The following is a 25,062-nucleotide window of genomic DNA, read 5'->3' as shown; positions in this document are numbered from 1 at the left end:
TGTTCTGACCATCTGTCCCAGTTTCTCTTTGATTTATTTTGACTTCATCTGTTACTTGATTAGTTTTTAATGTTTTATTCAACCTGTGCTCATAGAATAAGGACAACCGGTTGATTAGTGAGAGATTAGCCACTGTGGAGAGTTCATATGCAACTGAGAGTGAGCGCATGCGTGGCGACCTGAGACGGCTGCGGGGGGTGGAGGAGGACGCCAAGAACAAAACCAACCAGGTGTCGTCTCTGCTGGAGGAGCTGGAGAGGCTGAAGAAGGAGCTGAGCGTCACCCAGCAGGAGAAGAAGACCATCGAGGACTGGGCACAAAAGTACAGGGACGAAATGGAAAAGGTAAGGCTGTGTGGGTCTCCTGATCATCCGTCTCTCTGGGATTTTATGTGTGTGTTTTCAGTTTGATAAATCAGTGTTTATTTTTATCTTCTTGTCTCTACCTCCTGACGCTCTGTTTGATAAAAATCCTATAAATAGAAACATTAAGCAGAATGGGACTTGGTTTCCTTTAGTTCAACGGTATTATTTTTGACTGACTATATATCGGCATCAGAGGAAAATGCTTTTTATCCTCATTAAGAACCAGAACAAACCAGGGGGGAATGGGCCTACAGTGGGCTCAGAAGGAAATGTTGCTCCAGGGCAGGTGAGCACAGGATAGTGTTGGGTCGTTGAGGTAGCTGCTGTGTTAGAGCTCTGTTATTTTGTTTAGGTTTGGTGTTTTCATGCAGATCATGTTGACACTGACATGGAGTAGGCTGACTTTCTAAAACCTTGACATTATCCAAACAAATTAAGCTTTGTAGTTGACCTTTTAATAAGTCTTTGGAGGCGTTGTAGAGATGCACTGATCAGGCTTTTTCTAGACGATACTGATTTCTGATTTTCTTTATTGGAGGTAGTAGTTTGGAATATTAAAGGCAATAAAGCAATCACAAGATTATCCCCATTTAGTCTTTAAAGCGTTTAGCAAATTTTCAATTACAGTTATAGAGAAACAGCTATTGGTTGATGTGTTTATAGACCATTAATGCTTTGATGTATTTAATAAATGGGGGAAAATATTTTAATTTAGTGGATTCAAGAGAAAATTGATTGGTGCATCTCTACTATGGAGGAAGCATCCTTTGAGCCTTCAGAGTCAGTAAAGATGCTGGAAGGTTGAAAGGGGCAGTAGTTTATAACAGATGGATTATTTGTTTTTGTTTAGATGGTGTCCGAGTTGAAGGACCAGAACGGCCTGCTAAAGAAAGAGAAGGACGACCTGAACAGGATGATTCAGGAACAGAGTCAGCAGATGACAGGTGTGTTTCTCTTCCTATCTACAGTTTTATGGCTGAACTATCATCGTCGTCGTTTATCCATGCGATTGCTTTTGTTTCAAATTTGTCCTCTGTGTCGTCTTGTCAGAGAAAATGGCTCGTGCGATAGCACAGGAGACTCAGCAGCTGGAGACGGATCTGAACGAGGAGCGCTCTCGCTACCAGAACCTGCTGACGGAGCACCTTCGCCTGGAGGAGAAATACGACGACCTGAAGGAAGAGTTGGCTCACTCCTCGGTGAGGAACATGTGCCTCAACCTAAGACTGAGCCCTTTTAGACAGAATGTCATCTCATTACGTAGTCTGCTTTTCACATTTCATTCAGAGTTACCATTGAAGAGCAAACCTTTTGATACCTCATTGTAAGTGTGGAGCAAAAGTTCAGTTTTAGATGTAAAATCTATTAAACTGGATATTTAGAGATTTTGTGTTAGAAGCCGGTCATAAAACACAATTTTCCAAATTTATTTGAATCTATGAAAAATACCAAATTGAATCCCGAGGAGCTTATAGATGGAGAGCTACTTTTTTTCTTCACAAAACTATTTTCAAAATAATTCATCTACCAAAGGGAGTTTTTTAAAGCTTGACTTTTTCTGCAGAACGTCTCCAAACCCGGCCACAGGAGAACAGACTCTACCCACAGCAGCAACGAATCAGAGTACACCTACAACTCAGAGTACGCCGAGTTGGAAGAAGGTTCCCGTGCCGGCGAAGTAAGGCAATAAACGATACGTCACAAAATGTATGGCATGTAGCGCTTGGCTTCTGTTTCAACCTTTTTACCGTTGTTACATATCTTTATCACACAGGATGTGACACGGGGAATGGATACTTCACTGACTCTAAAGCTGCAGAAACGTGTTACAGAGCTGGAGCAAGAAAAGCAGTCGTTGCGCAACGAACTGGAAAACAAAGAGGAACAGTTCCAGCGGGCTAGAGCCAGGGTACTTTCAGTTCTCACAACTTATCTCACTGTATCACTATAATATTACGTCTGAAACAACAGTGTTAGCAGCCAGTATTCATTGTTAAATTAAATATGCTCTGTTGTGTCCATTTATCAGCCATGCTTACAGCTCATAATAACCAAAATGTCTTTGAAAATAGGAATATTATAAGGCTGGTTTTGAAGCAGAAATGTTTTGTAATGGCCTACACAATCATGAATACGTCTGACGTGACCATGAGACAGTTATTGAAATCCTCCACAGGAAGGTGGATGATTTGCTGAAGAAGCTCACTGTTCACACAGATCTGTGTCCAAGCATATTAATGAAAGTTAAGTGGAAGGAAAAGTGTGGTTAAAAATGGAATGAGATGCTGTGTGTGTATTTTTTATATCTATATTGATCTATGATCGCTCGATCGACTGTATCGGAGACCAACATGTTTCCTTAAGTCAGGGTTTTTCTTTGTGTTTCAGGATGATGCACAGTTTAGAAAGGCTCGTGGAGCAGAGCTGGAGTATGAGTCCCTGAAGGTAAATAGGGAAGAATAAAATTTCCAAATGCATCAACTTATGTGGAATATTTGTCCCACTCCTTATTCTTTATGAAATGTTACTTTGACTAACTGCGGTGCTCTGAACTCTCACCTCTCAGCGTCAGGAGCTGGAGTCGGAGAACAAGAAGTTGAGACACGACCTGGCAGAGATGAGGCAAAGCCTGCTCGGTGACGCAGCCACAGGTGCCGGGGCGCCGGGTTCGCCAGCTTACAAGGTGCTCCTCGACCAGCTCAATGCTTCCTGTGAGGAGCTGGAGGTCCGCAAGGAAGAGGTCCTGATCCTGCGTTCCCAGCTGGTCAGCCAAAAGGAAGCCATGCACCACAAGGTGAAAATACCTTTTCATTTTTGCTTATTTTTTTCAGTGTTTAAACATAGAAAGTTAGGCAGTGTTCCACTTGCTGTGATCATCTGCGAAGAACTATTGTTCTGCAGTGACTCATCAATGCTGAATGTAGGTGGATGGCACCGTGGCTGTTTTTCATCCACCTGCTTACATTCATGAGTTGTTGACCCCATCATTTTATGTGTTTTTAGTCAGGTTCACCAAAAGGTGTTCCCTCTTCCTAATCCCGTGTCATTTCCATGTTTTATAATTTACATCGTTATTGAAACGTTTGTGAACAATACAAAACGAAGTTATAACGCTTAAATACTACAACATATTTTACCTTTTATTTACACACACAGACCCGTCAACATGTACATCATGTAGCAGAAAACCAACTGGGAAAGGGAGACCAGATACAAACATGTTGGTGAAGCTGACCCAATAGAGCAGGGGTTTGGGAACACCTGCAATAGACCATATGTCACCTTCCCATTAGACGCCATTGTTGTCAACCACTCCTCATAAGGAGGGGGATGTTTTTGCCGATGTGATTAACCTACATGATGTTGTAGGTTGATCAACCTTCGAATTGTGCCGGATCCGGAATGATTTGGGATGAGCTCAGACCCCGTAATCCGTCATCTCAGCACACATATCAGAGTTGCTTACATTGTGTTAATGTGCATTGAAGAATTATTCCACCATCTTATTTGCCTCCTAGGCATTGATTCATGAGAGCCGGTTGGTTATAGACTACTTCACTTAACATAAACTGAAGCACTTTATAGCAACAGACTGTGTCCAATATCGTAACAATTTTAGGTGTTTCAGACTACCTTTCAGTAGTCTTTTCAAACTACGGAGCAAGCTGCCATATTCGTCGAGAGTCCACATGACTCCTCCTTCATTTTCATGTTTTATGTATCGGATAAAAAGAGCACGTCTTGGTAGCTGCCTTTTGTCTTTAAAAAGTCAAACAATGAACTAAACATCAGATCATTTACTGCCTGTGTTGCTTAGATTCTCATTGTCCCAGCTGTATGTCTAATTCTCTGTCTCCACCTTCTCTCCACCATTCATGCTTTTCCACAGGATGAGAAGGTATGGTGATAAACTGAGTCATCCATGAGTTTTTTTTGTTGTACTACCTTATCTATCCCTTGTGTTGTTTGCCTTTAGAGGCAAAAACAACCTAAACTAGAACTGTTGTGATTGTCACAAGCATACATCTGGAGAAAGATGCAAGTTCTCCTGGATTTATTTCAGTAGTAGTGCAGTGTTTTGTCCTAATGTGAAATAAAAAGAAAAATGTGCACACTGAGATTTGCTCACAGATTGTTACTGTGATAAAAAGGATGCTTAAGGATTTTGGGCTTCACCTGCAGTTTGAGCATCTCCTCCTCTGTTTCACCTTTCTTCCAGGAGACCATGACGGAGCCTTCAGTTTTCGCTCAGGATGTGAACAAACTGAAAGACGCTGATGAATTAAAGCAAGCTTACGTCGGCCTCAAAGACACTAACAGGTACGCTGTAAAAGCCAGCTCTCCTTCTACTCACACTCGGCCTCCATTACATCTAACCTCTGTGTTATCAAGACGTAGTTCCGTTATGTGTGAGAAACCAGTGTAAGGCTGTATGTCCTGCCAGATCCCCCAGGTCAGTGACCCCAGCGGTGAAAGTCAGTGATCTCCTGAGTATGCTGAGGTAACTGAAGAGAGGTGGCTCTTGCATCATGGATCAGAGCATGCACTTTCTGTCAGGGGGGAAAAGGTTACCAATAACCGCTGAGGACCAAAATGGCTGATGTCAGACTGCTGCGTTAGAGTCACATGGCATTTTGTGCCCCTACAGCATGTGATTTAACATAACAGCTTTTGCTTTAGTTTGGGTCTAACAGAAGAGAAGTTGGCTGTATGTTCAGCTCTACCGTAGCTATCAGCATGTGTTGTTTATCAGGATGTTGTTGGAAGTTATGATTTTAAAGGTCTGCCTGGGTTAAAGTGGTTAGCATGGATTAGAGCCGAGCATCACTCTTAGACTTAAGGCAACTCAGATGAGTTTGGAAACTGGAGCTTTCATGGTGAACTCCACATTTACAATCCAGAATGGATTTATACATGCAAATGGTTTAGATCAAGGAGAGACGACCTTTAATTCTGACTAACACAGACTGTTGCGTCGATATGGTTGAAGGAATGAGTTTGTCAACAATAGTGCATGAAATTCAATATTTCTATTTTCTCTTTTCATATTAAAATACTTCTGCACTGTAAAATATTAAGGAAGTTTGCAAAACCTTACATTTTTAGTCTGTATCCGCTTGTGCTTTTAAACTGCCAAACATGCAACCTGTCAGCTTTTCCCACCATTTACAGTCAGTAAATCCCAGTTCAATGGTACAATGGCACATAGCGGGAAAACATACATAGTTCAGATGCTAAAACCTAATGACAAATTTCTGTTAAGTCAGTGGAGAAAAGGGATTCAACTGAAGGCATCTACTGATGTCTAAATGCGTCTGAACATAAGAAGTAGAAAAAGCATCCATCGTACGTGGTTGGAAAGCTGTCTACATAAAGGTGTCCTTTGATGCTTCTGTATGGTTCAAAAGTAAAGAGCCATCTTATTTACTCTTAATGAGATTCAATTCAATTCAGTTTTATTTATATAGCGCCAATTCACAACAGTCAGGTTCATACATTCCAGTTAATCCTAATCATTGAACAGTGCAGTCAGATTCAGTTATTTATTTAAATTGGATAAAAAGTTTTTCTATCTAAGGAAACCCAGCAGATTGCATCCAGTCAGTGACTTGTAGCATTCACTCCTCCTGGATGAGCATGTAGAGACAGTGGACAGTCACTGGTGTTGACTTTGCAGCAATCCCTCATACTGAGCATGCATGTAGCGACAGTGGAGAGGAAAAACTCCCTTTTAACAGGAAGAAACCTCCAGCAGAACCAGGCTCAGTGTGAGCGGCCATCTGCTACAACCAACTGGGAGTTTGAGAGAACAGAGCAGAGACAAAGAGAAGAAAGAAGCACTGATCCAGGAGTACTTTCTATGGGAAGGAAAAGTAAATGTGAGTGGATATAGCTCCTTTAGTCATTTCATCTAGAAAGAAAGAACAGATAAACTCTGAGCCAGTTTTCAAGGTTAGAGTCTGAAAGAGAGGACATATAATTAGTTACAGTAAAAGCTCAATCAATTGCCATGTCTAGGAGAGAGAAAGGGTTAAATACTAAAAGACAGGCCCATGTGGGTCATCGGTAGAGGGGGAGCATTAAGTTGGTGCCAGCAGAAGCTCGGATGATTCCCCTCTCCAGAAAGGTGTCACAGGTAGACACAGTCAGGCCAGGTGTAGCTTCTAGCATCTTTTCATTGTAGAAAGGATGTATACATAAAGATGCCCACTGATTTCTACATGTGATTTGAAAATTGTAATTTTTCCTACACATTTTCCAGAACCCGTTCTGATGAAGACATCACCAGTGATTTCTTGATGATCAGTAGCTCTCAGCAGCATATCTGATTAGTGGTTCTGTGCTTTGGATGCAGTGAAGAGAAACAAGCTTTTAAATGTAAAACATTGCAAGGATAAGTAAAGCAGCAACGCAGCTCTGCAGTGTGTCCCACCAAAGCTTGCTTCTAGGTTTTACTGTGCATCACTGCCTCGACCATTCTGTTCCTCTCATTTATCTGCTTCCTGTGTTTGCGGCTTCCTCTGATCGCTCCTCGTAGCTATAAAGTAGTTAAATGTGAATGTCCAACACTGCAGAGGATGACTGTAGACATTTAGAAGTTCAAAATATAAATTCATTTAGATATTTCTAATGTTGTCCTGCTCAGTTACTCTGACAACGCTACATAGCAACTGCACTCCTCTGTTACAATATGAATCCAGTATATAATTGTACTGTAGGGCAGTATTTCTGTTAGCTTCTCTACGGACAGTTCAGGTTAGATAATATAGTGCAATTATTCATTTATTCATGTCATTCATGTTTTTTTTCTTTTGCGTTAGCTGTCCCTCATGTTTGCTGTTGTCATGACGTCCTTCATGTCCCTCTGTGCTGTGTGTTGGTCAGATCTGCTGCTCCAGACCTCCATAAGCTGAATGAGGACGGGGAGCTGTGGCTGGTTAATCAGGGCTTAAAGGAGACCATCAGGTGTAACTGAGGCTCAAACACATGGTGACCTTCGAGCATGATGTGTTTGGCTTTAGTCCAGGAGGGAATGCGTGCTTCTGGGTTTCTCTCTGCTTTCACATGAACCTATAAATGTTCCACTTATTGCTGCTTCTTGGACGTGGTACTTCAGAGGATTTTTCCTATTAAAGAGGCGGTGTAATCACCATGTATGATCATTTCTCGGAGCCTTAGGTTAGATGGGTAGTTGAGTTCTCATCCTGTTACTATTCAGGTAGATCTCCAGAATTTTGATTAAGTTCATTATTTTTAATGCTCATTTCAGAAAGTGAAACTCATATATGATATGGATGGATTATACATGGAGTTAAATATTTCAAGCCCTAATCTGTTGTAATTGTAATGATTTATAGCATACAGATAATGAAAACCCAAATTCAGTGTCTCAGAAAATTAGAATATTACATAAGATCAATGCAAAAGGATATTTTCAACAGAAATGTCAGGCTTTTGAAAACTATGGTCATTTTTCTATGCACTCCATGCTTGGTTAAAGGTCCTGTTGCATGAATTACGGCATCAGTGCAGTGTGGAATGGAGGCCTCTGGACATCTGTCCAGTCAACAGTCTTCCCCATGATTATGTAGCCTACTGACCCAGACCATTTAGAGGCTCGGGAAACCCCTTTGCAGCTGTTTTGAGTTAATAAGCTGAGTAGGATGTGACGCCATGAGTTTCCAATGTTTAACTTTTTCACAATATTCTAATTTTCTAAGAATTTTGGGTTGTCATCTAGAAGCTATAATCATCAAATTTACGAGAAATGAATGCTTAAAAATATTATATTCTATGTTTAATTAATCTACAGGTCCTTCTCAACAAATTAGCATATTGTGATAAAGTTCATTATTTTCTATAATGTAATGATGAAAATTTAATATTCATATATTTTAGATTCATCGCACACTAACTGAAATATTTCAAATCTTTTATTGTCTTAATACGGATGATTTTGGCATACAGCTCATGAAAACCCCAAATTCCTATCTCACAAAATTAGCATATTTCATCCGACCAATAAAAGAAAAGTGTTTTTAATACAAAAAACGTCAACCTTCAAATAATCATGTACAGTTATGCACTCAATACTTGGTCGGGAATCCTTTTGCAGAAATGACTGCTTCAATGCGGCGTGGCATGGAGGCAATCAGCCTGTGGCACTGCTGAGGTCTTATGGAGGCCCAGGATGCTTCGATAGCGGCCTTTAGCTCATCCAGAGTGTTGGGTCTTGAGTCTCTCAACGTTCTCTTCACAATATCCCACAGATTCTCTATGGGGTTCAGGTCAGGAGAGTTGACAGGCCAATTGAGCACAGTGATACCATGGTCAGTAAACCATTTACCAGTGGTTTTGGCACTGTGAGCAGGTGCCAGGTCGTGCTGAAAAATGAAATCTTCATCTCCATAAAGCTTTTCAGCAGATGGAGGCATGAAGTGCTCCAAAATCTCCTGATAGCTAGCTGCATTGACCCTGCCCTTGATAAAACACACTGGACCAACACCTGTAGCCCATTTCCTGCACACGCCTGTGCACGGTGGCTCTGGATGTTTCTACTCCAGACTCAGTCCACTGCTTCCGCAGGTCCCCCAAGGTCTGGAATCAGCCCTTCTCCACAATCTTCCTCAGGGTCCGGTCACCTCTTCTCGTTGTGCAGCGTTTTCTGCCACACTTTTTCCTTCCCACAGACTTCCCACTGAGGTGCCTTGATACAGCACTCTGGGAACAGCCTATTCGTTCAGAAATGTCTTTCTGTGTTTTACCCTCTTGCTTGAGGGTGTCAATAGTGGCCTTTTGGACAGCAGTCAGGTCGGCAGTCTTACCCATGATTGGGGTTTTGAGTGATGAACCAGGCTGGGAGTTTTAAAGGCCTCAGGAATCTTTTGCAGGTGTTTAGAGTTAACTCGTTGATTCAGATGATTAGGTTCATAGCTCGTTTAGAGACCCTTTTAATGATATGCTAATTTTGTGAGATAGGAATTTTGGGTTTTCATGAGCTGTATGCCAAAATCATCCGTATTAAGACAATAAAATACCTGAAATATTTCAGTTAGTGTGCAATGAATCTAAAATATATGAATGTTAAATTTTCATCATGACATTATGGAAAATAATGAACTTTATCACAATATGCTAATATTTTGAGAAGGACCTGTATAAAATATCAGAAGTTCATTTTCTGAAATGATGTTCTACTTTTTGGAGATCTACCCGTATAACATGTTCTGGTTAACGTGCCAGATTGTGTGTATAATAGAATATTGAACCAAGACTTGTTGGTTTCTAATGTTTATTTTTCATCTCTTAACAGTATAAATAATGTTTCAATGCACAGTTGTGCTAAATATTAATTCAGGCTTGCAGTTAAACGTTCAGTAGAGTTCGATTCATCCTGTGATGCTACAGAGATGTCCTTCTGTGAGAGGTCTGCTGTTTGATTTGTTCTGCTCATGCATGTTCTTGTGCACAGCAGACTCTGCAGCCCTGCCAAAAATGTCATCTTAGTCTCCAGATCAGCTTTAGGCATGCAAAGACAGCATGCCGGAAATGTGGTTCAGAAAAACCTCCCAAACTAGCTTAGGAGTGTTTTTTTTTTTGATGAATTAACTCTGTGGGTTTCTTTAGATTTTGAGTAGAGGTGCAGCTGTTGCATGTTAGACTATCAGCTGAATTAAGACTCAAATCTCTCTGATCAGATTCCCTTTGTGTTTCTGCCTCTCACTTTTCCTAAGATTATTTTCTTTATCCCTTCTTCTCCTCAGGTTAATGGAGCAGCAGCTGCAGACCCAGCGCAGAACTTACGACAGCGAGGTGGAGTCGCTGCGTGGTGAGCTGCAGAACGTGAAGGAGGAGAACAACCGGCAGCAGCAGCTACTGGCCCAAAACCTCCAGCTGCCTCCAGAGGCCCGGATTGAAGCCAGCCTGCAGCATGAGATCACCCGGCTGACCAACGAGAACTTGGTATGCTCCAACATAGTCATTCACAAACGGACGCATGAGGAGCAAATGCATGTCCAACCTAAAGTCCTCCATGCAGTCAGATGTGTTATAGAAATACAGACAGAAGTTCTAGTTTCATCAACTGAAGGATGGTTAGAAAGTTTAATTTTAAAGCCATTTTGCTATTTATTTTAAACTGTGTGTACTGATTAGGTACGAAAAAGAAACTAAAAACATGGACAGTAAAGGTCCAATCTGCTGAGAATTAGACCCCAGTTATCAGCTGATGAGGGTATTCAGCTGCATCTGAGCACTTTGCCAACCAGGTGGTCTTGTTTTAAAAACAAAGACTTGGCTCTTATTATTCCCTTTCAGTTACAGCAGGGTATCTGGTCCTTTGAAACTCTGAACCAGTTTACCGTTTTTTACCATAATGTATCATGACTTTCACTTTGGGCCACACATCAAGCCAAACAACAGCACACTCTCACTGTGTGGATGTTGTCACCTGACAGGAACTAATGACCGACGACCCCACGGCATCCAGAGAGGCTCGAGTCATCATATTGCGGCGGATGGTTGTATGTAGAGTCTGCGTGTGCTGGCCTGCATGCTACTGTGTGTGTGTTTGCATGTGTGTGTGTGAGGATTAACTGAGAGAGGTGTATTCTGAGCGATCACTCCACGTTGGCTCTAACTCAAAGCGAAGCAGTTCTGCACACTTTTCTCCTCTGTAACAGCTAGAAAGTCTCACAGCCTTTCTTCCTCTGAAGCAATAATCAGCACCTCAGCTCTGATTCTGATCTCTAATTGCCTACACCTACTTCTGCTTGTTTTCGGTTTCTTTTTCTCTCACGTACAACTAGAGGGTGACATTTGCTGAGGATTCTGATTCAGTCCAAATGGGGCCTCACTGTTCTCTCCTCTTCTTCTCTCGGTCTGCTTTAGGATCTAATGGAGCAGCTGGAGAAGCAGGACCGAACCATCCGCAAGCTGAAGAAGCAGCTGAAGGTCTATTCGAAGAGAATCGGAGAGATGGGAGGTACTATTACAATTTCCTTTTCTTATAAAGCTTGAAACTGCAAGGACCAGTTTTCATTTCTCTTTATTTCAAATAACATTTAAAACAGGCTTTCAGCTGTGAGCGGTGAAAATAATTTATATTAGGAGTAGCGACGACTTCACACATTGTGTGAGAGAGACGTCATTCGCTGCGGAACATGGTTTCAGTCATTTCAAACAAAGACTGAGTGATCAAGCTGTTGACATTTCTAACTGTCCCTAGCATCCTGTATTACTGATGAGCATCATTAGCATTACTAACACCAGTCTTGTGGGAATGTAGATTTATACTTTAACACTGAGGTTTCCAAGAGGTTGCTGGTATTTCCAACCTGGACTTCGCTATACTATGTTCAGCCTTCTTGGTATCCAAGTTTCCAGGTCTCAGACTCGACGAAACTCTCCCAAAGTAGGAATGATCTGACCTTCTGTAGCAGAAGGCTTTTTTTCACACCTACAGTTTTAGTACAAAATGACAAAAACTGCAAAAGTACACAATCACAAAAGAGCAACTCTGAGATGGCTCTGTTGTTGCAGACTGAATGGACAGGCAACATACTTCGATAGAAAATACACTGTGAATTTAAATGGCCTCTTACAGCTTTTGTTCTTCACACCTCCCCGATACTGAAAACGGCTAACTTTGAGTCGTCTTCCCTCAATGTCAACCTCCACGGTGAAGTGTTATTGTCAGCATGATGTGGTTTCCTGATCAGGAAAAGATTAGATTTTTAAGTTTCCAACCATCCGCTCAAGCTAGAAACTCTCAGATTATGGTCACCTCTAGATTTCTGGGTGCATCTTTAGACTGTCGAAATAATGTTTGGTGCTGCAGGTATTCCTCTAAACGTGTTATGAAATCTGTTTCCCAGCGGGTCAAACTGAAGGACAAACGTCTCCAGGACAGATGGTGGAGGAGCCCATCCACCCTGTCAACATCCCCCGCAGGGAGAAGGACTTCCAGGGAATGTTGGAGTACAAGAAGGAGGATGAAATGAAGCTGGTTAAGAATCTTATTCTGGGTACGAACTGACATGTTGTATAAAGAAGTTCAGTCCTTTAAGGCAGGGTAGTTGTTGAACTTTCCCAGGGTTCTGGTTCTTCTCCTCAAGCTTTTTCTCAATAAAAAAAAGCTAAGATGAGATATAATATGGGACTAAGTTCATTATGAAAGGTTCCTTCACAGTTTATGTTTTGGGACATCTGAAAATCTTTTTTTCTCTTTTGACTTTCCAGAGCTGAAACCTCGTGGAGTAGCAGTGAATCTGATCCCAGGTCTGCCAGCCTACATCCTGTTCATGTGTCTGAGACATGCAGACTACGTCAACGATGACCAGAAAGTTCGCACTCTGCTCACATCAACCATTAATAGCATCAAGAAGATCCTCAAGGTCAGTTTATTTAATGGAAATCCGAAAGAGAAGAATCAGGTTGAGGGATGTAGACATGTGGGAATGAAACGGACCTGTTAGGAGGCCCGTAGGAGGCGTATATTGATACCGATGTGGTTCTTCTCTTAGAAACGAGGTGATGACTTTGAGACCGTCTCGTTTTGGTTGGCCAACACCTGCCGCTTCCTGCACTGTCTGAAACAATACAGCGGAGACGAGGTGACACCAACACACCTGTACACTAAAACCCGACTGCTGTCACGAGTTCAGCTCAAAATTATTCACACCCCTGGCGGGTTTAGGTTTAACATGATTTTCTTTCAACCAAGAAGTTTGTTTCTATTAGAAGATAAGAAAATCATGTTAAACCTTTTTAGTTGTGTTTTATTTTTTGAAAATTGCATGTTCAAAATGATTTATATCAATAATCAGTGGACATTTTTTTCATTGTAGTTAAACTCTTCGTATAATGGCTAACCAGCTTCTTTCATGTTTCCACTGGTATTATGACAGTAAGGTTGGAAGCCCACCTTGCCATCACCCTAATCTTTAGCTCCCTCCACAGATTCTCCATCTTATTCAAGTCCAGCCTTTGGCTGGGCCATTTAACTTCTACTCCGGAGAAACATGTTGGTAAAGTTAAAGGATCTGCCAGGGGTATGAATAGTTTTCTGGGGGCTGTATGAACAAACAAATTGAATAATCATCTATTTACAGTTTGAAAGAAAAACGATTCTTGATAAATAAACATCTTGACATGCATTTCTGCTTTAATCCCATTCTAACTGGAGATGCTGCTTGTTCTGCTCGATGCTAGTTTCAGGTTTTCTTCAAGGTCTGAGCTGCTGTTCCAATGTTGACCAGTGCTTCTTTTTTCTCACTTCCAATGAACCTAAAAGAACAAATGAGCATCAAAGTACAGGCTGAGGATTAAAAGCAAGTAGTTGGAGCTCATAGTGCAGTTTTATTTATTGGTGGGCTGGTATTTGACCCACTGATCCATGAGCCAGTCAAGGGGACATTTTGCTGGCCAATTGACTGGCGCATCTTTTATCAGACCAGTTGTATTTATGGTTCCATTAAAGCCTAATATGTAAACATAACATTTTGCCTAAAAAGAGCCTTGACCTCTGTCTGCTCTCCACCTCAGGGATTTCAGCAATAACAGTTTTTTTTCACAGGGTATTTATATAAACAAATCTTTGCTTCATTGTGTCCTTTTTGTGTGGTCAGATTTATAGTTATTTTACCTTTTGGCACCTTCTAATCACAGAAACATTCCAGTGATTTGTTAAACTTTATTCATCAAAACCAAACAAACAGGCAAACATACAGAATAAAGATCACAAATACACTGACTGGCACAAAGAAAAAGTACTCACCATAGGAAAAAAAGGTCACACACTAATATTTCGTTGGACCACCTTTAGCTTTTATTATGACACGCATTCGCTGTGGCATTGTTTCAATAAGCTTCTGCAATGTCACAAGATTTATTTCCACCCAGTGTTGCATTAATTTTTCACCAAGATCTTGCGCAAAGCCTTTTCCAGCACATCCCAAAGTTTCTCAATGGGGTTAAGGTCTGGACTCTGAGGTGGCCAATCCATGTGTGACAATGATGTCTCATGCTCCCTGAACCACTCTTTCACAATTCAGCCCAATGAATCCTGGAATATGCCTGTGTCATCAGGGAAGAAAAAATCCATTGATGGAATAACCTGGTCATTCAGTATATTCAGGTAGTCAGCTGACCTCATTCTTTGAACACATACTGTTGCTGAACCCAGACCTGACCAACTGCAGCAACCCCAGATCATAGCTCTGCCCCCACAGGCTGGTACAGTAGACACTAGGCATGATGGGTGCATCACTTCACCTGCCTCTCTTCTTACCCTGATGTTCCATCACTCTGGAACAGGTTAAATCTGGACTCATCAGACCATATGACCTTCTTCCATTGCTCCAGAGTCTAATCTTTATGCTCCCTAGCAAATTGAAGCTTTTTTTCCCGTTAGCCTCATTGATTAGTGGTTTTCTTAAGGTTACACAGCTGGTCAATCCCAATCCCTTGAGTTCCCTTTGCATTATGCGTGTGGAAATGCTCTTACTTTCACTATTAAACATAGCCCAGAGTTCTACTGTTGTTTTTCTTCGATTTGATTTCACCAAACGTTTAAGTGATCGTCAATCACGATCATTCAGGATTTTCTTCCGGCCACATTTCTTCCTTGAAGACGATGGATCCCCACTATCCTTCCAGTTTTTAATAATGCGTTGGACAGTTCTTAACCCAATTTTGGTAGTTTCTTCAATCTCCTTAGATGTTTTCTCTTTTTGATGCATGCCAATGATTTGACCTTTCTGAAACAGACTGACATCTTTTCACAACTTTAGATCTGCGTATGCATATTAAAACCAAAGTAGCAAATCTATACCAAACTAACTTTTCATCGTTGTAAATGTGCTGTAATTTTGCCTTTATGTGTCCCAACTATCTGATGTGGAAAAGTTGCTGCATTTGTTCAATCTTAAGGCAGATCCTTCTGTTTTTTTTTCCAGGCCTTTATGAAGCACAACACATCGAGGCAGAATGAACACTGTCTGTCCAACTTCGACCTGGCAGAATACAGGCAGGTGATCAGTGACCTGGCCATCCAGATCTACCAGCAGCTGGTCAAATGCATGGAGAACATCCTCCAGCCAATGATAGGTGTGTAGAGTCATGTCTGCTCGCATGGTAGTCTGACTGCCTAACATTACTGTAACATTATAAATAGTATTTGTAATAAACTTACATATGATCATCATCATTATTATTAAAAGGTTGTAGAGAAGTGTGAAGCAGGATTATAACACAAAATATCACAGAGCTCTATTCAGTCCACCATCCCGAAATGGAGAGAGTATGTCACAGCTGCAGACCTACCAAGACTTGGACGTCCACCTGAAGTGACGGGCCGAATCAGCAGGCAAGAGACCCACAGTGTTGCTAGGGGAGCAGCAGAGATCCACTGCTCATGTGTAAAAATCTGATTACAGGAAAACTATTAGTCTGGGACTCCGCAATTCTGGACTGTATGGAGGAGGGACAGCAAGAAAGTCCTCTAAGATCCCATTTCCAGTTTGCTATTTGTGGGGGTGAAATGCTTTGGGGATGGGTTTCTTCAGCAAAGACAGGGAAGCTGATGGGTTAAGCTAAATACAGTAGTGAAACAAATGCAGTTAGAGGCTGTAAGAAATCTGTTGTGCAGTTTAGCACAAGCCATGTAAAAGAAACGGCAAACATGCGTCCCTTAACAGAAGGTGCTCTGGGCTGGGCTGAACCAGGGGAACCTGTTGAAAATTTATCAACAAATGGATGGAGCCAAAAACACGGCAGTCCTGGGCGAAAATGTGAGCGACTGCAATTTATTGAAACTGGGGCAGAGGTTCACCTTTCAACAAGGTGACTCTGAACAAATAGAGAGAACTACAATAGAATGGTACAATCGAAGCATATTGGTGTGGTAGATGGGCTCAATCAAAGTATAGACCTAAATCAATTGAGAATCTGTGAAAAGACTGTTCAAAGACCATTTCCGTTTCTATGTGACTGAGCTTGAGCTGTTTTGCAAAGAAGAATCTTTTTTTTTTGTTAAATAATTTAAAAACAGTGTCATTTCCCTTAAACCTCTCAATTATCCACTACTTTGTGTTTGTGTCTGCCACATAAAATCTAAATAAAACACGTTAAGGTTGGTAGTTGGAATTTGACAAAATGTTCAGACGCTCAAGGGGTGTAAATAGTTTTGCAAGGCACTGTATGTGTGTTTTTCCTCGCAGTATCTGGGATGTTGGAACACGAGACCATCCAAGGCGTCTCCGGAGTGAAGCCCACGGGTCTCCGTAAGCGTACTTCCAGTATCGCCGACGAGGGCACCTACACCCTGGACTCCATCCTGCGGCAGCTCAGCGCCTTCCACTCCACCATGTGCCAGCACGGCACCGACCCCGAGCTCATCAAGCAGGTGGTGAAGCAGATGTTCTACATCATCGGCGCCGTCACCCTCAACAACCTGCTGCTGCGCAAGGACATGTGCTCCTGGAGCAAAGGCATGCAGATCAGGTAGGAGATGTTAGCTGCAGAGTCTGACTGATTTTACTGTAAGAGCATAGTTAATCATGCATGTGTGCAGGTACAATGTGAGCCAGCTGGAGGAGTGGCTAAGAGACAAAGGTCTGATGAACTGTGGCGCCAAGGAGACCCTGGAGCCTCTGATCCAGGCTGCTCAGCTGCTGCAGGTGAAGAAGAAGACGGACGAAGACGCAGAGGCCATCTGCTCCATGTGTCACGCCCTCACCACTGCTCAGGTAAACTCTCAGCAACATCTTAAAAAACGTGAAAACCATAAACAATCATATTCTTTAAATGATTTTTGGTACGGTTGGTCTCTTTCAGATTGTAAAGGTCCTGAATCTCTACACTCCAGTCAATGAGTTTGAGGAGAGAGTTTCAGTCGCTTTCATTCGAACTATACAGGTGATTCATTTATATGTAAAACACAACATGTTGTGTCATGTAGCTATTATAGAAATCACTGGTAATAAAAATGATTTAATGCAAGCTAGTGTTTGTACAGGTTGTACTTCTAACTTTATATTTACCCATAAAGCTGTCAGGCATCCTGACCCAACCGTCTGATAAAATCCATCTTTGTTAAAGGTTCTGACTCAGCTGTTCTGAAGTCAGAGGCAGCTACACTGTTTCATTGATGGTCTTGTTTTCACTGCCTTTTCCCAAATAAATATTCATGTGTAAATAACCACCCAATGAAAACATGGCAACGGTAAAAATATTATAAAACAGTGTTTGCATAAACTGCTAAGACGTTTTTAAGATAGGAGGATTTCTCTTTCATGAGATCTAATCCAAAAGAAATCACAATCGATAAAAATATGTTGGCCTGGAAAAGTCTGATCAGCGCAGAGGTGTTTTAAGATGGTAGAAGCCTCTTTGGTCCTGGCTCCTGTTGGCTTCAGCCTGCAAGACCAGCTAGTCTGGGTTTTTATTACATTAAGATGTCAAGAGAGTTATCTACTGCAGGTTAAATATTACCAGCCTGACAGACAGAGTTATGCTCTCTGGCCCATGGCTATATTTACTGTATAGATTGAGGCATTCCTCTTTGGCTGAACATGCAAAAGTCCAATTTTTTGAATGTTGATGGTTTGTATCAGTCCTGCCAATGTAAAATCACCAATATAATAAGAAATGCAGCTGTCCCTTTAAAGCAATAAACTTTGTGTCAAAAGTAGCGAAACTGGAAAGTGTGAAGTGAGATAAATAATACACTATTATGATTAGAGAATAAATTTATGGTTATATTTTATATTTATGGCCAAAAAAACACATATCTGCTGTGGAAACTGAGATTTTGTTTGGTATTTATATATTATCACAGTTAGGAGTTTTTGTTCTAAACTTTATATGACAGTTTTTCAAAAACATTTGTTACAGCGGTACTCGTTTCTATTAGCTGGTGGGGAATGTAGTCACAGTGTCCTTCCTTGTTTTGCTTCGTTCCCAAATCCTTCTTCCTGTCCAGTAAATGAGCTAACTCTCCCTTCTTCTCTTTCAGACTCGCTTACGGGACCGCTGTGAGAGCCCCCAGCTGTTAATGGACACGAAAATGATATATCCAGTCACCTTCCCATTTAACCCGTCCTCCCTCGCCCTGGAAACCATTCAGATTCCCACCTCTCTGAACCTGGCCTTCCTCACCAGGGTCTAAGCTGAACCCAATCAGTGCTGCAACAGCAGCTGCCACCTACTGGCCCAAGAAAGAATATTAATAATAATTATAATAAAGCACTTCAGAAAATGTGGATGAACACAATTTGAACAGTTTCTGTCTAAATGCTGACATGCACACACATCTGTGTCACTTTCTAGATTAGCATTACCTTGTCTCACTCAGAAACACACACACACTACTCGCCCGATAGGCTTCATTACATGCTTGTAGAAACGCCTGTTACTTAAAGTAGGCATAGGATCCAGTCAATCAATCCATCAGCCAGAAGGTCAGTCCTCAGCCCTGATCCTTCATCTGTGTTTCCTGTCCTCATTAAGGTAGCTCTTGTTCATGAATCATAAGAGCAAAGGAGGCAAAGATCTCACGACAAGGACTTATTTAGCAAGTTGTCATCCACCATGACGTGTTGATGCAAAAACATCCAAATTATCAGGTTTTATTCGCCCTCTGAGCACAGTCCAGCCAAGATAAAACTCATTGTATTATATTATTTATACACAAATATATCTATAGAAAAATAGATAATATATAGCCTGTATTTTATTTATTGACCTTATGTTGCCAGCCTCCCTTTTAAAGATTTCTTGCATCGTCATTTCAGAATTAAGGATAAAGACCACCAGGACAGGCTAAACTGCTTTGCTTTAGCTGCACTGACATATACAATATTTATGTCATAATAGGTATATTATATCATATAGTTAAAAGGTATGGCACAAATTTTGATTAGTTATGTATTCAACTTAGATGTTTGATGTGTGTTTTTGGCAGAGTAGTGCAGGTTTAAGATAAGAGAGGCTTAATCTCTGCTGTTTACAGACCAGAGTTTGACCAGAACCAAGAAAATAAACCAGGAACATTTAACTACAGAGGACCCAATGTGCCACAGTGTCATAAATAAATACTTATTTATTTATGAGATTATTAAAGTTGCTACATTAGATCAATTAATTTATCCCTAAATATTTATGTCAGTTGTAAAATCCATAATTAAATCATTAAATGTGAAATCCCTTCACTGAAATTTGAAGTTGATATATTTGAAAATAATTTATAGTGATTTAGTAGTATTTCAGTATTTAGTTAGCATTGGATTGGTTAACCTGCCCAGAGCAGTGTTGGCTCTGCCCACCTAGCTTATGTTTGCCTTCACATTCTTCTGGTCGGAGCACTGGAAAATGTTCCCTTTACCTTTGTGTGCTTATTTATTTCAGTATTACCATTTTAAGGGTTGTTTGTATTGTAAAGCCATGAATTACTGAGCAGAAAGAACATAAGTGGGGTTTTTTTTAAGTTGGTTTTGCAGAAATTGTCTGAGATCTCTTCTATGTTACTGTTTCTCTGCTTTGATCCCACCCTTACCTTCCCGTTTTTGTGACACAACATGGGCATTTGTTACCAAAAACCACAGATTATGTTGATCGTTCTCATTCGAACTGCTGGCTCAGTGTTTACCTGTGTTTAGTCTTTTTTTATTCAGTGTACAGATTGTTTAGCTTCAGATATCTTGCCATGTTTGGTACTTTGGCAAGTGTTAGGCATGAAGTGCTGCTGCTTGATTCGTGTACCCTGCATGGATTTGGCTTTCCAGACATCACCAGCTTGAGAAATGAGCCTGCATGTTACTATAACTGAAGAGTGGAGTGGAGTCATGGGGAAAGTTCCAGGAAATCTGCCCATGTTGTAACAAAGACTCTTCTGTCTTCCTCAGCTCTGTCTTTTCTGCCTCCTGCACTTCCAGCTTACTCCCTGTTGTGCCATTAGTTTTTAAGATGAGCCATGTCTGCCTCTTCGCCTTGGACCATTCTCTTACCAAAAACCGCTTAATAAAATGCTGTCTATGTCTGAAGGATATTTTCTCCTCTTGGAAGTGGACTTTATTTCATCTTTTATCGTAAAGGAATGACATGAAAAAAGAAAACGGACAAAATAAGGCAGAGAAATCTCAGTAAACCAGATTATTTATAAAGCGTCTTGTTGGACAGTCCTGTCTTAGATTAAGAGAAAGTGTGATGTTTAGAGATGCACCAATCAAATGGCCAGAGTTTGGAATCGGACAATTTTTTCCTGATCCGTAATCAGTTCTAACCCCAAAAAAGCATTCATTAAATGCATCAAAACTGAGAATTCCCACCATTTCCTGTCTATAAACGCATCTATCAGCAGCATTTACTCTTATGCACTTTTGGACTCGCAAAGGCTTTGATGAATGAAAGGGGATAAAGAGTTTTCTCTTTGGCCTGGAAAAGTCTGATTGATGCATTAGCAGTGACGACGTTTTTCTGTGTGGCACTTTAAGAACATCCCACTGGGACCACATTTTATCATTTTGTTTGTCTGGCTTTGTTTATTGTGTTACATGTCTGGCCTGTGCCAGGAGAACATATCTGCTGGTTGAGTTTGGAAGGATAGTAACGAAGGAGTTTATCCACCATTTGAATGTTAATGTTCCACAAGTGTATCATGATTTTAGCTGCACATTGTAGAAGAAGCCTTATCTCACTTACTCGTTATGTGAATGACTTACACACATATACCATGAGCTTTGTGACATCGTGTTCTCCTGCTGTTAAATGAGTAGAGGTTGTAAAAATGTGATCATCTTGTCCTGCAGCTGGTGTAACACGGAGGGTTCGTGCTGTTTAACCCTCGGCCAGAACGCTGCACAGGAAGGCTGATAAATAACTGATGAGTACGGGCTGGGAAACTAAAACAAGCACCGACCCATTGGACTGTGCTGAGTGACAGTGGGAGCTGTGATACTCATCCACTGGTTGGTTTTGTCATTTGGAACATCTCCAGGTTCACACCAATCAGACAGCTGCTTGTACCATTTTGACCCAGACATTAGAAATGATCGTTTTTCTCATCAGCACTCAAGGTCATTGTGCCGTTTTAAAAGTTGCTCATAAACAAAAGGAAAAAAAAAAGAAGTTCTGAGCCCAGCTGTGGTGGTACTGGTGCAAACATGCTGAAGTTGGTATCGGATGTTCTCCTCTTTAAACCCATGTGTACATTTGACAAACTGGACTGTTTGATGTTTCTGGTAGCTGTGCTTTGTGAATGTGTTCACTGTTAGGAAACTTGGAATAAACGTTCAACTCTGTAAGTAAAATAAAAGATTTCAGCACTGTCGGACTGTGGGCTGCGAGCTTTTTTGTTGCTTTTTATTTGAGTACTGATTTATAAAATTTAGGTTAAAAAAATGCCGGCAATGCGGACCAAACTCCTGCTCCGCTCGTACAGGGACCGGATGGCCCCTAATAAAGGGCCCCCGATTCCATACTCCTGGAGCACCCCCACAGGGCATCACGAGGGACACAGTCGAATGCCTTCTCCAGGTCCACAAAACACATGTGAACGGGTCGGGCAAACTCCCATGAACCCTCGAGCACCCTGTAGAGGGTATAGAGCTGGTCCAGTGTTCCACGGCTGGGACGAAAACCACACTGTTCCTCCTGAAGCCGAGGTTCGACTATCGGTCGGACTCTCCTCTCCAATACCCTGGCGTAGGCCTTACCAGGGAGGCTGAGGAGTGTGATCCCCCTGTAGTTGGAACACACCCAGAGGCACTGTCCCCGACCGCCACGCAATGTTGAAGAGGCGTGTCAACCATGACAGCCCTACAACATCCAGACACTTGAGGTACTCAGGGCGGATCTCATCCACCCTCGAAGCCTTGCCACCGCGGAGCTTTTTAACCACCTCGGTGACTTCAGCCTGGGTGATGAAAGAGTCCAACCCCGAGTCCCCAGCCTCTGTTTCCACCACGGAATGCGTGATGGCAGGATTGAGGAGATCCTCGAAGTACTCCTTCCACCGCCCGATAATGTCCTCAGTCGAGGTCAGCAGTCTCCCGCCCCCACTATAAACAGTGTTGGCGACGCACTGCTTCCCCCTCCTGAGGCGCCGGACAGTTTGCCAGAATCGCTTCGAGGCCAACCGGTAGTCCTTCTCCATGGCCTCACCGAACTCTTCCCAGGCCCGAGTTTTTGCCTCTGCCACAGCCCGGGCCGCAGCACGCTTGGCCTCACGGTACCCGTCAGCCGCCTCAGGAGTCCCACAAGCCAACCACAGCCGATAGGACTCCTTCTTCAGCTTAACAGCATCCCTTACTGCCGGTGTCGACCACCGGGTTCTGGGATTGCCGCCACGACAGACACCGCAGACCTTACGGCCGCAGCTATGGGCAGCAGCATCGACAATAGATGCAGAGAACATGGTCCACTCGGACTCTATGTCTCCAACATCCCCCGGGATCTGGTCGAAGCTCTCCCGGAGGTGGGAGTTGAATACATCCCTGGCCGAGGGCTCCGCCAGGCGTTCCCAGCAGACCCTCACTATGCGCTTGGGCCTGCCGAGTCTGTCCAGCTTTCTCCTCCTCCAGCGGATCCAACTCACCACCAGGTGATGATCAGTGGACAGCTCAGCCCCTCTCTTCACCTTCTTATAAAGGAGCAGGAGTTTGGTCCGCATTGCCGGCACTAAGTCGGACCTGTTCCCAGTGCATGTTGGACTCCGGCAGGGCTGCCCTTTGTCGCCGGTCCTGTTCATAACTTTTATGGACAGGATTTCTAGACGCAGCCAAGGGCCGAAGGGGGTCTGGTTTGGGGACCAGTGGATTTCGTCTCTTCTTTTTGCGGATGACGTGGTCCTGCTGGCCCCCTCTAGCCAAGACCTACAGCATGCGCTGTGGCGGTTCGCAGCCGAGTGTGAAGCGGCTGGGATGAGGATCAGCTCCTCCAAGTCCGAGGCCATGGTACTCGACCGGAAAAGGGTGGCTTGTCCTCTTCAGGTTGGAGGGGACTTCCTGGTTGGAGGAGTTTAAGTATCTCGGGGTCTTGTTCACGAGTGAGGGAAGAATGGAGCGGGAGATCGACAGACGGATCGGTGCAGCTGCCACAGTAATGGGGGCGCTGTGCCGGTCCATTGTGGTGAAGAGAGAGCTGAGCCGAAAAACAAAGCTCTCAATTTACTGGTCGGTCTACGTTCCTACCCTCACCTATGGCCATGAACTTTGGGTCATGACCGAAAGAACGAGATCACGGATACAAGCGGCTGAAATGAGCTTCCTCCGTAGGGTGGCCGGGCACTCCCTTAGAGATAGGGTGAGGAGCTCGGCCATCCGGGAGGAGCTCGGAGTAGAGCCGCTGCTCCTCCACATTGAGAGGAGCCAGTTGAGGTGGCTCGGGCATCTATACCGGATGCCTCCTGGACGCCTTCCTCGGGAGGTGTTCCAGGCACGTCCCACCGGGAGGAGGCCCAGGGGACGGCCCAGGACACGCTGGAGGGACTATGTCTCTCGGCTGGCCTGGGAACGCCTTGGGCTCCCCCTGGAGGAGCTGGAAGAGGTGTCTGGAGAGAGGGACGTCTGGGCGTCTCTGCTGAGTCTGCTGCCCCCGCGACCCGGTCCTGGATAAGCGGAAGACGACGAACGAACGAACGAACGAGGTTAAAAAAATCTAAATTTTAAAATAAGGGTTTGTACAGTATTTTTCTTTGTTAAATTATTTAAGACCTGAGCTCTTGTATTACCTTTAATCCAGTAAACCCAATTAAATAAGGCAGAGAATAACACCAGGCCAATGAGCTATGGAACACACAACCACTTTATTTTGAAACATCGCACTTGGTGCACTGCATGGTTAAAGGCAGGAACCAGCCCATAAACACAACTGGGTTTGAGGTTCCAGCAACAGCCTTCATAAGACTGAGGCAATTAGACCGACTAATATCCAAAGAGTCTGAACGACTTGGCAGAAATGTCTGACACTTTAGAAAAATGCATTTCACAATTTCATATAATTACGAGGTTTTATTGTCACAGTGGTGGAAACAGGCCTGGCTGTAGTTTAGACAGATCAGCAAAACAAAGAGAAGCTCCTTGAATAAGTTTTCCTTTCTGCCATTTTGCCAGTTGACAGAATTTGTGCCCCCGTTTCAAATACTGAATCCTGACCACGACTGGATTCTTCTGCATTGAACATTTTACAAATCCTTTACTGTGATTGTTAAAACACAAAGATTTTTTTATTTCCTACTGTTTGATAAAAGTTGCATACTAAGGGAAATTGAGTTTTGTTGTGCCTGGGGTTGGAGGAGGGGTTCGTCCATCGCCTATGTTGAACCCCTGACCTGTGGCTACAAATATAAGTCTGAACATTAATAGAGCATTCAATGAAGCATATTTAGAGAGACTTTAAACCGCTGAGTTATTTTTATTTCAGACCTCAGTTTGAGTCTAAAATCTTCTGCTACAACTAGATTTTATTATCATAAAAATGACACCAGGGTAAGACCTTTTCTCTCTCAAGACTCTGAACACATAGACATTAATCCAAGCTTTTCTTACCTACAGACTCCATTACTGCAATTATCTTTTGTTTGGGGTTTCCCAAATATGTTCTCCTCTACAGCTACTGCAGAATTAAGCTGCAACGATAGTAAGACAAACCAGAGAGACGGTAGAGATCCCACCAAAATCTCTACAGTGACAACCTAGTA

The 25,062-nt window shown here is 42.6% G+C and overlaps 1 protein-coding gene across 1 annotated transcript in view; it reads left to right on the top strand.

Moving 5' to 3' along the window:
* myo5aa (myosin VAa) overlaps positions 1-21,693 on the top strand; it is a 59,654-nt gene extending 37,961 nt beyond the window's left edge. The window contains exons 22-41 of the mRNA XM_047364200.1: positions 96-344; positions 1,216-1,309; positions 1,416-1,564; positions 1,930-2,043; positions 2,140-2,274; positions 2,754-2,810; positions 2,932-3,159; positions 4,255-4,263; positions 4,585-4,685; positions 7,251-7,331; positions 10,130-10,328; positions 11,256-11,349; positions 12,242-12,391; positions 12,606-12,760; positions 12,890-12,979; positions 15,323-15,473; positions 16,586-16,868; positions 16,939-17,113; positions 17,202-17,282; positions 18,382-21,693. Coding sequence (XP_047220156.1) covers positions 96-344; positions 1,216-1,309; positions 1,416-1,564; positions 1,930-2,043; positions 2,140-2,274; positions 2,754-2,810; positions 2,932-3,159; positions 4,255-4,263; positions 4,585-4,685; positions 7,251-7,331; positions 10,130-10,328; positions 11,256-11,349; positions 12,242-12,391; positions 12,606-12,760; positions 12,890-12,979; positions 15,323-15,473; positions 16,586-16,868; positions 16,939-17,113; positions 17,202-17,282; positions 18,382-18,534 — 2,748 coding nt within the window. The 3' untranslated portion in view covers positions 18,535-21,693. The remainder of the gene's footprint in view (positions 1-95; positions 345-1,215; positions 1,310-1,415; positions 1,565-1,929; positions 2,044-2,139; positions 2,275-2,753; positions 2,811-2,931; positions 3,160-4,254; positions 4,264-4,584; positions 4,686-7,250; positions 7,332-10,129; positions 10,329-11,255; positions 11,350-12,241; positions 12,392-12,605; positions 12,761-12,889; positions 12,980-15,322; positions 15,474-16,585; positions 16,869-16,938; positions 17,114-17,201; positions 17,283-18,381) is intronic.
* Positions 21,694-25,062: the final 3,369 nt, after the last annotated feature.

This window comes from Girardinichthys multiradiatus, chromosome 4 (assembly GCF_021462225.1).
Source record: "Girardinichthys multiradiatus isolate DD_20200921_A chromosome 4, DD_fGirMul_XY1, whole genome shotgun sequence".
Lineage (NCBI taxonomy): Eukaryota > Metazoa > Chordata > Actinopteri > Cyprinodontiformes > Goodeidae > Girardinichthys > Girardinichthys multiradiatus.
Note: the sequence above shows the minus strand (reverse complement) of the source record. Positions and strands in the feature narration are given on the sequence as shown.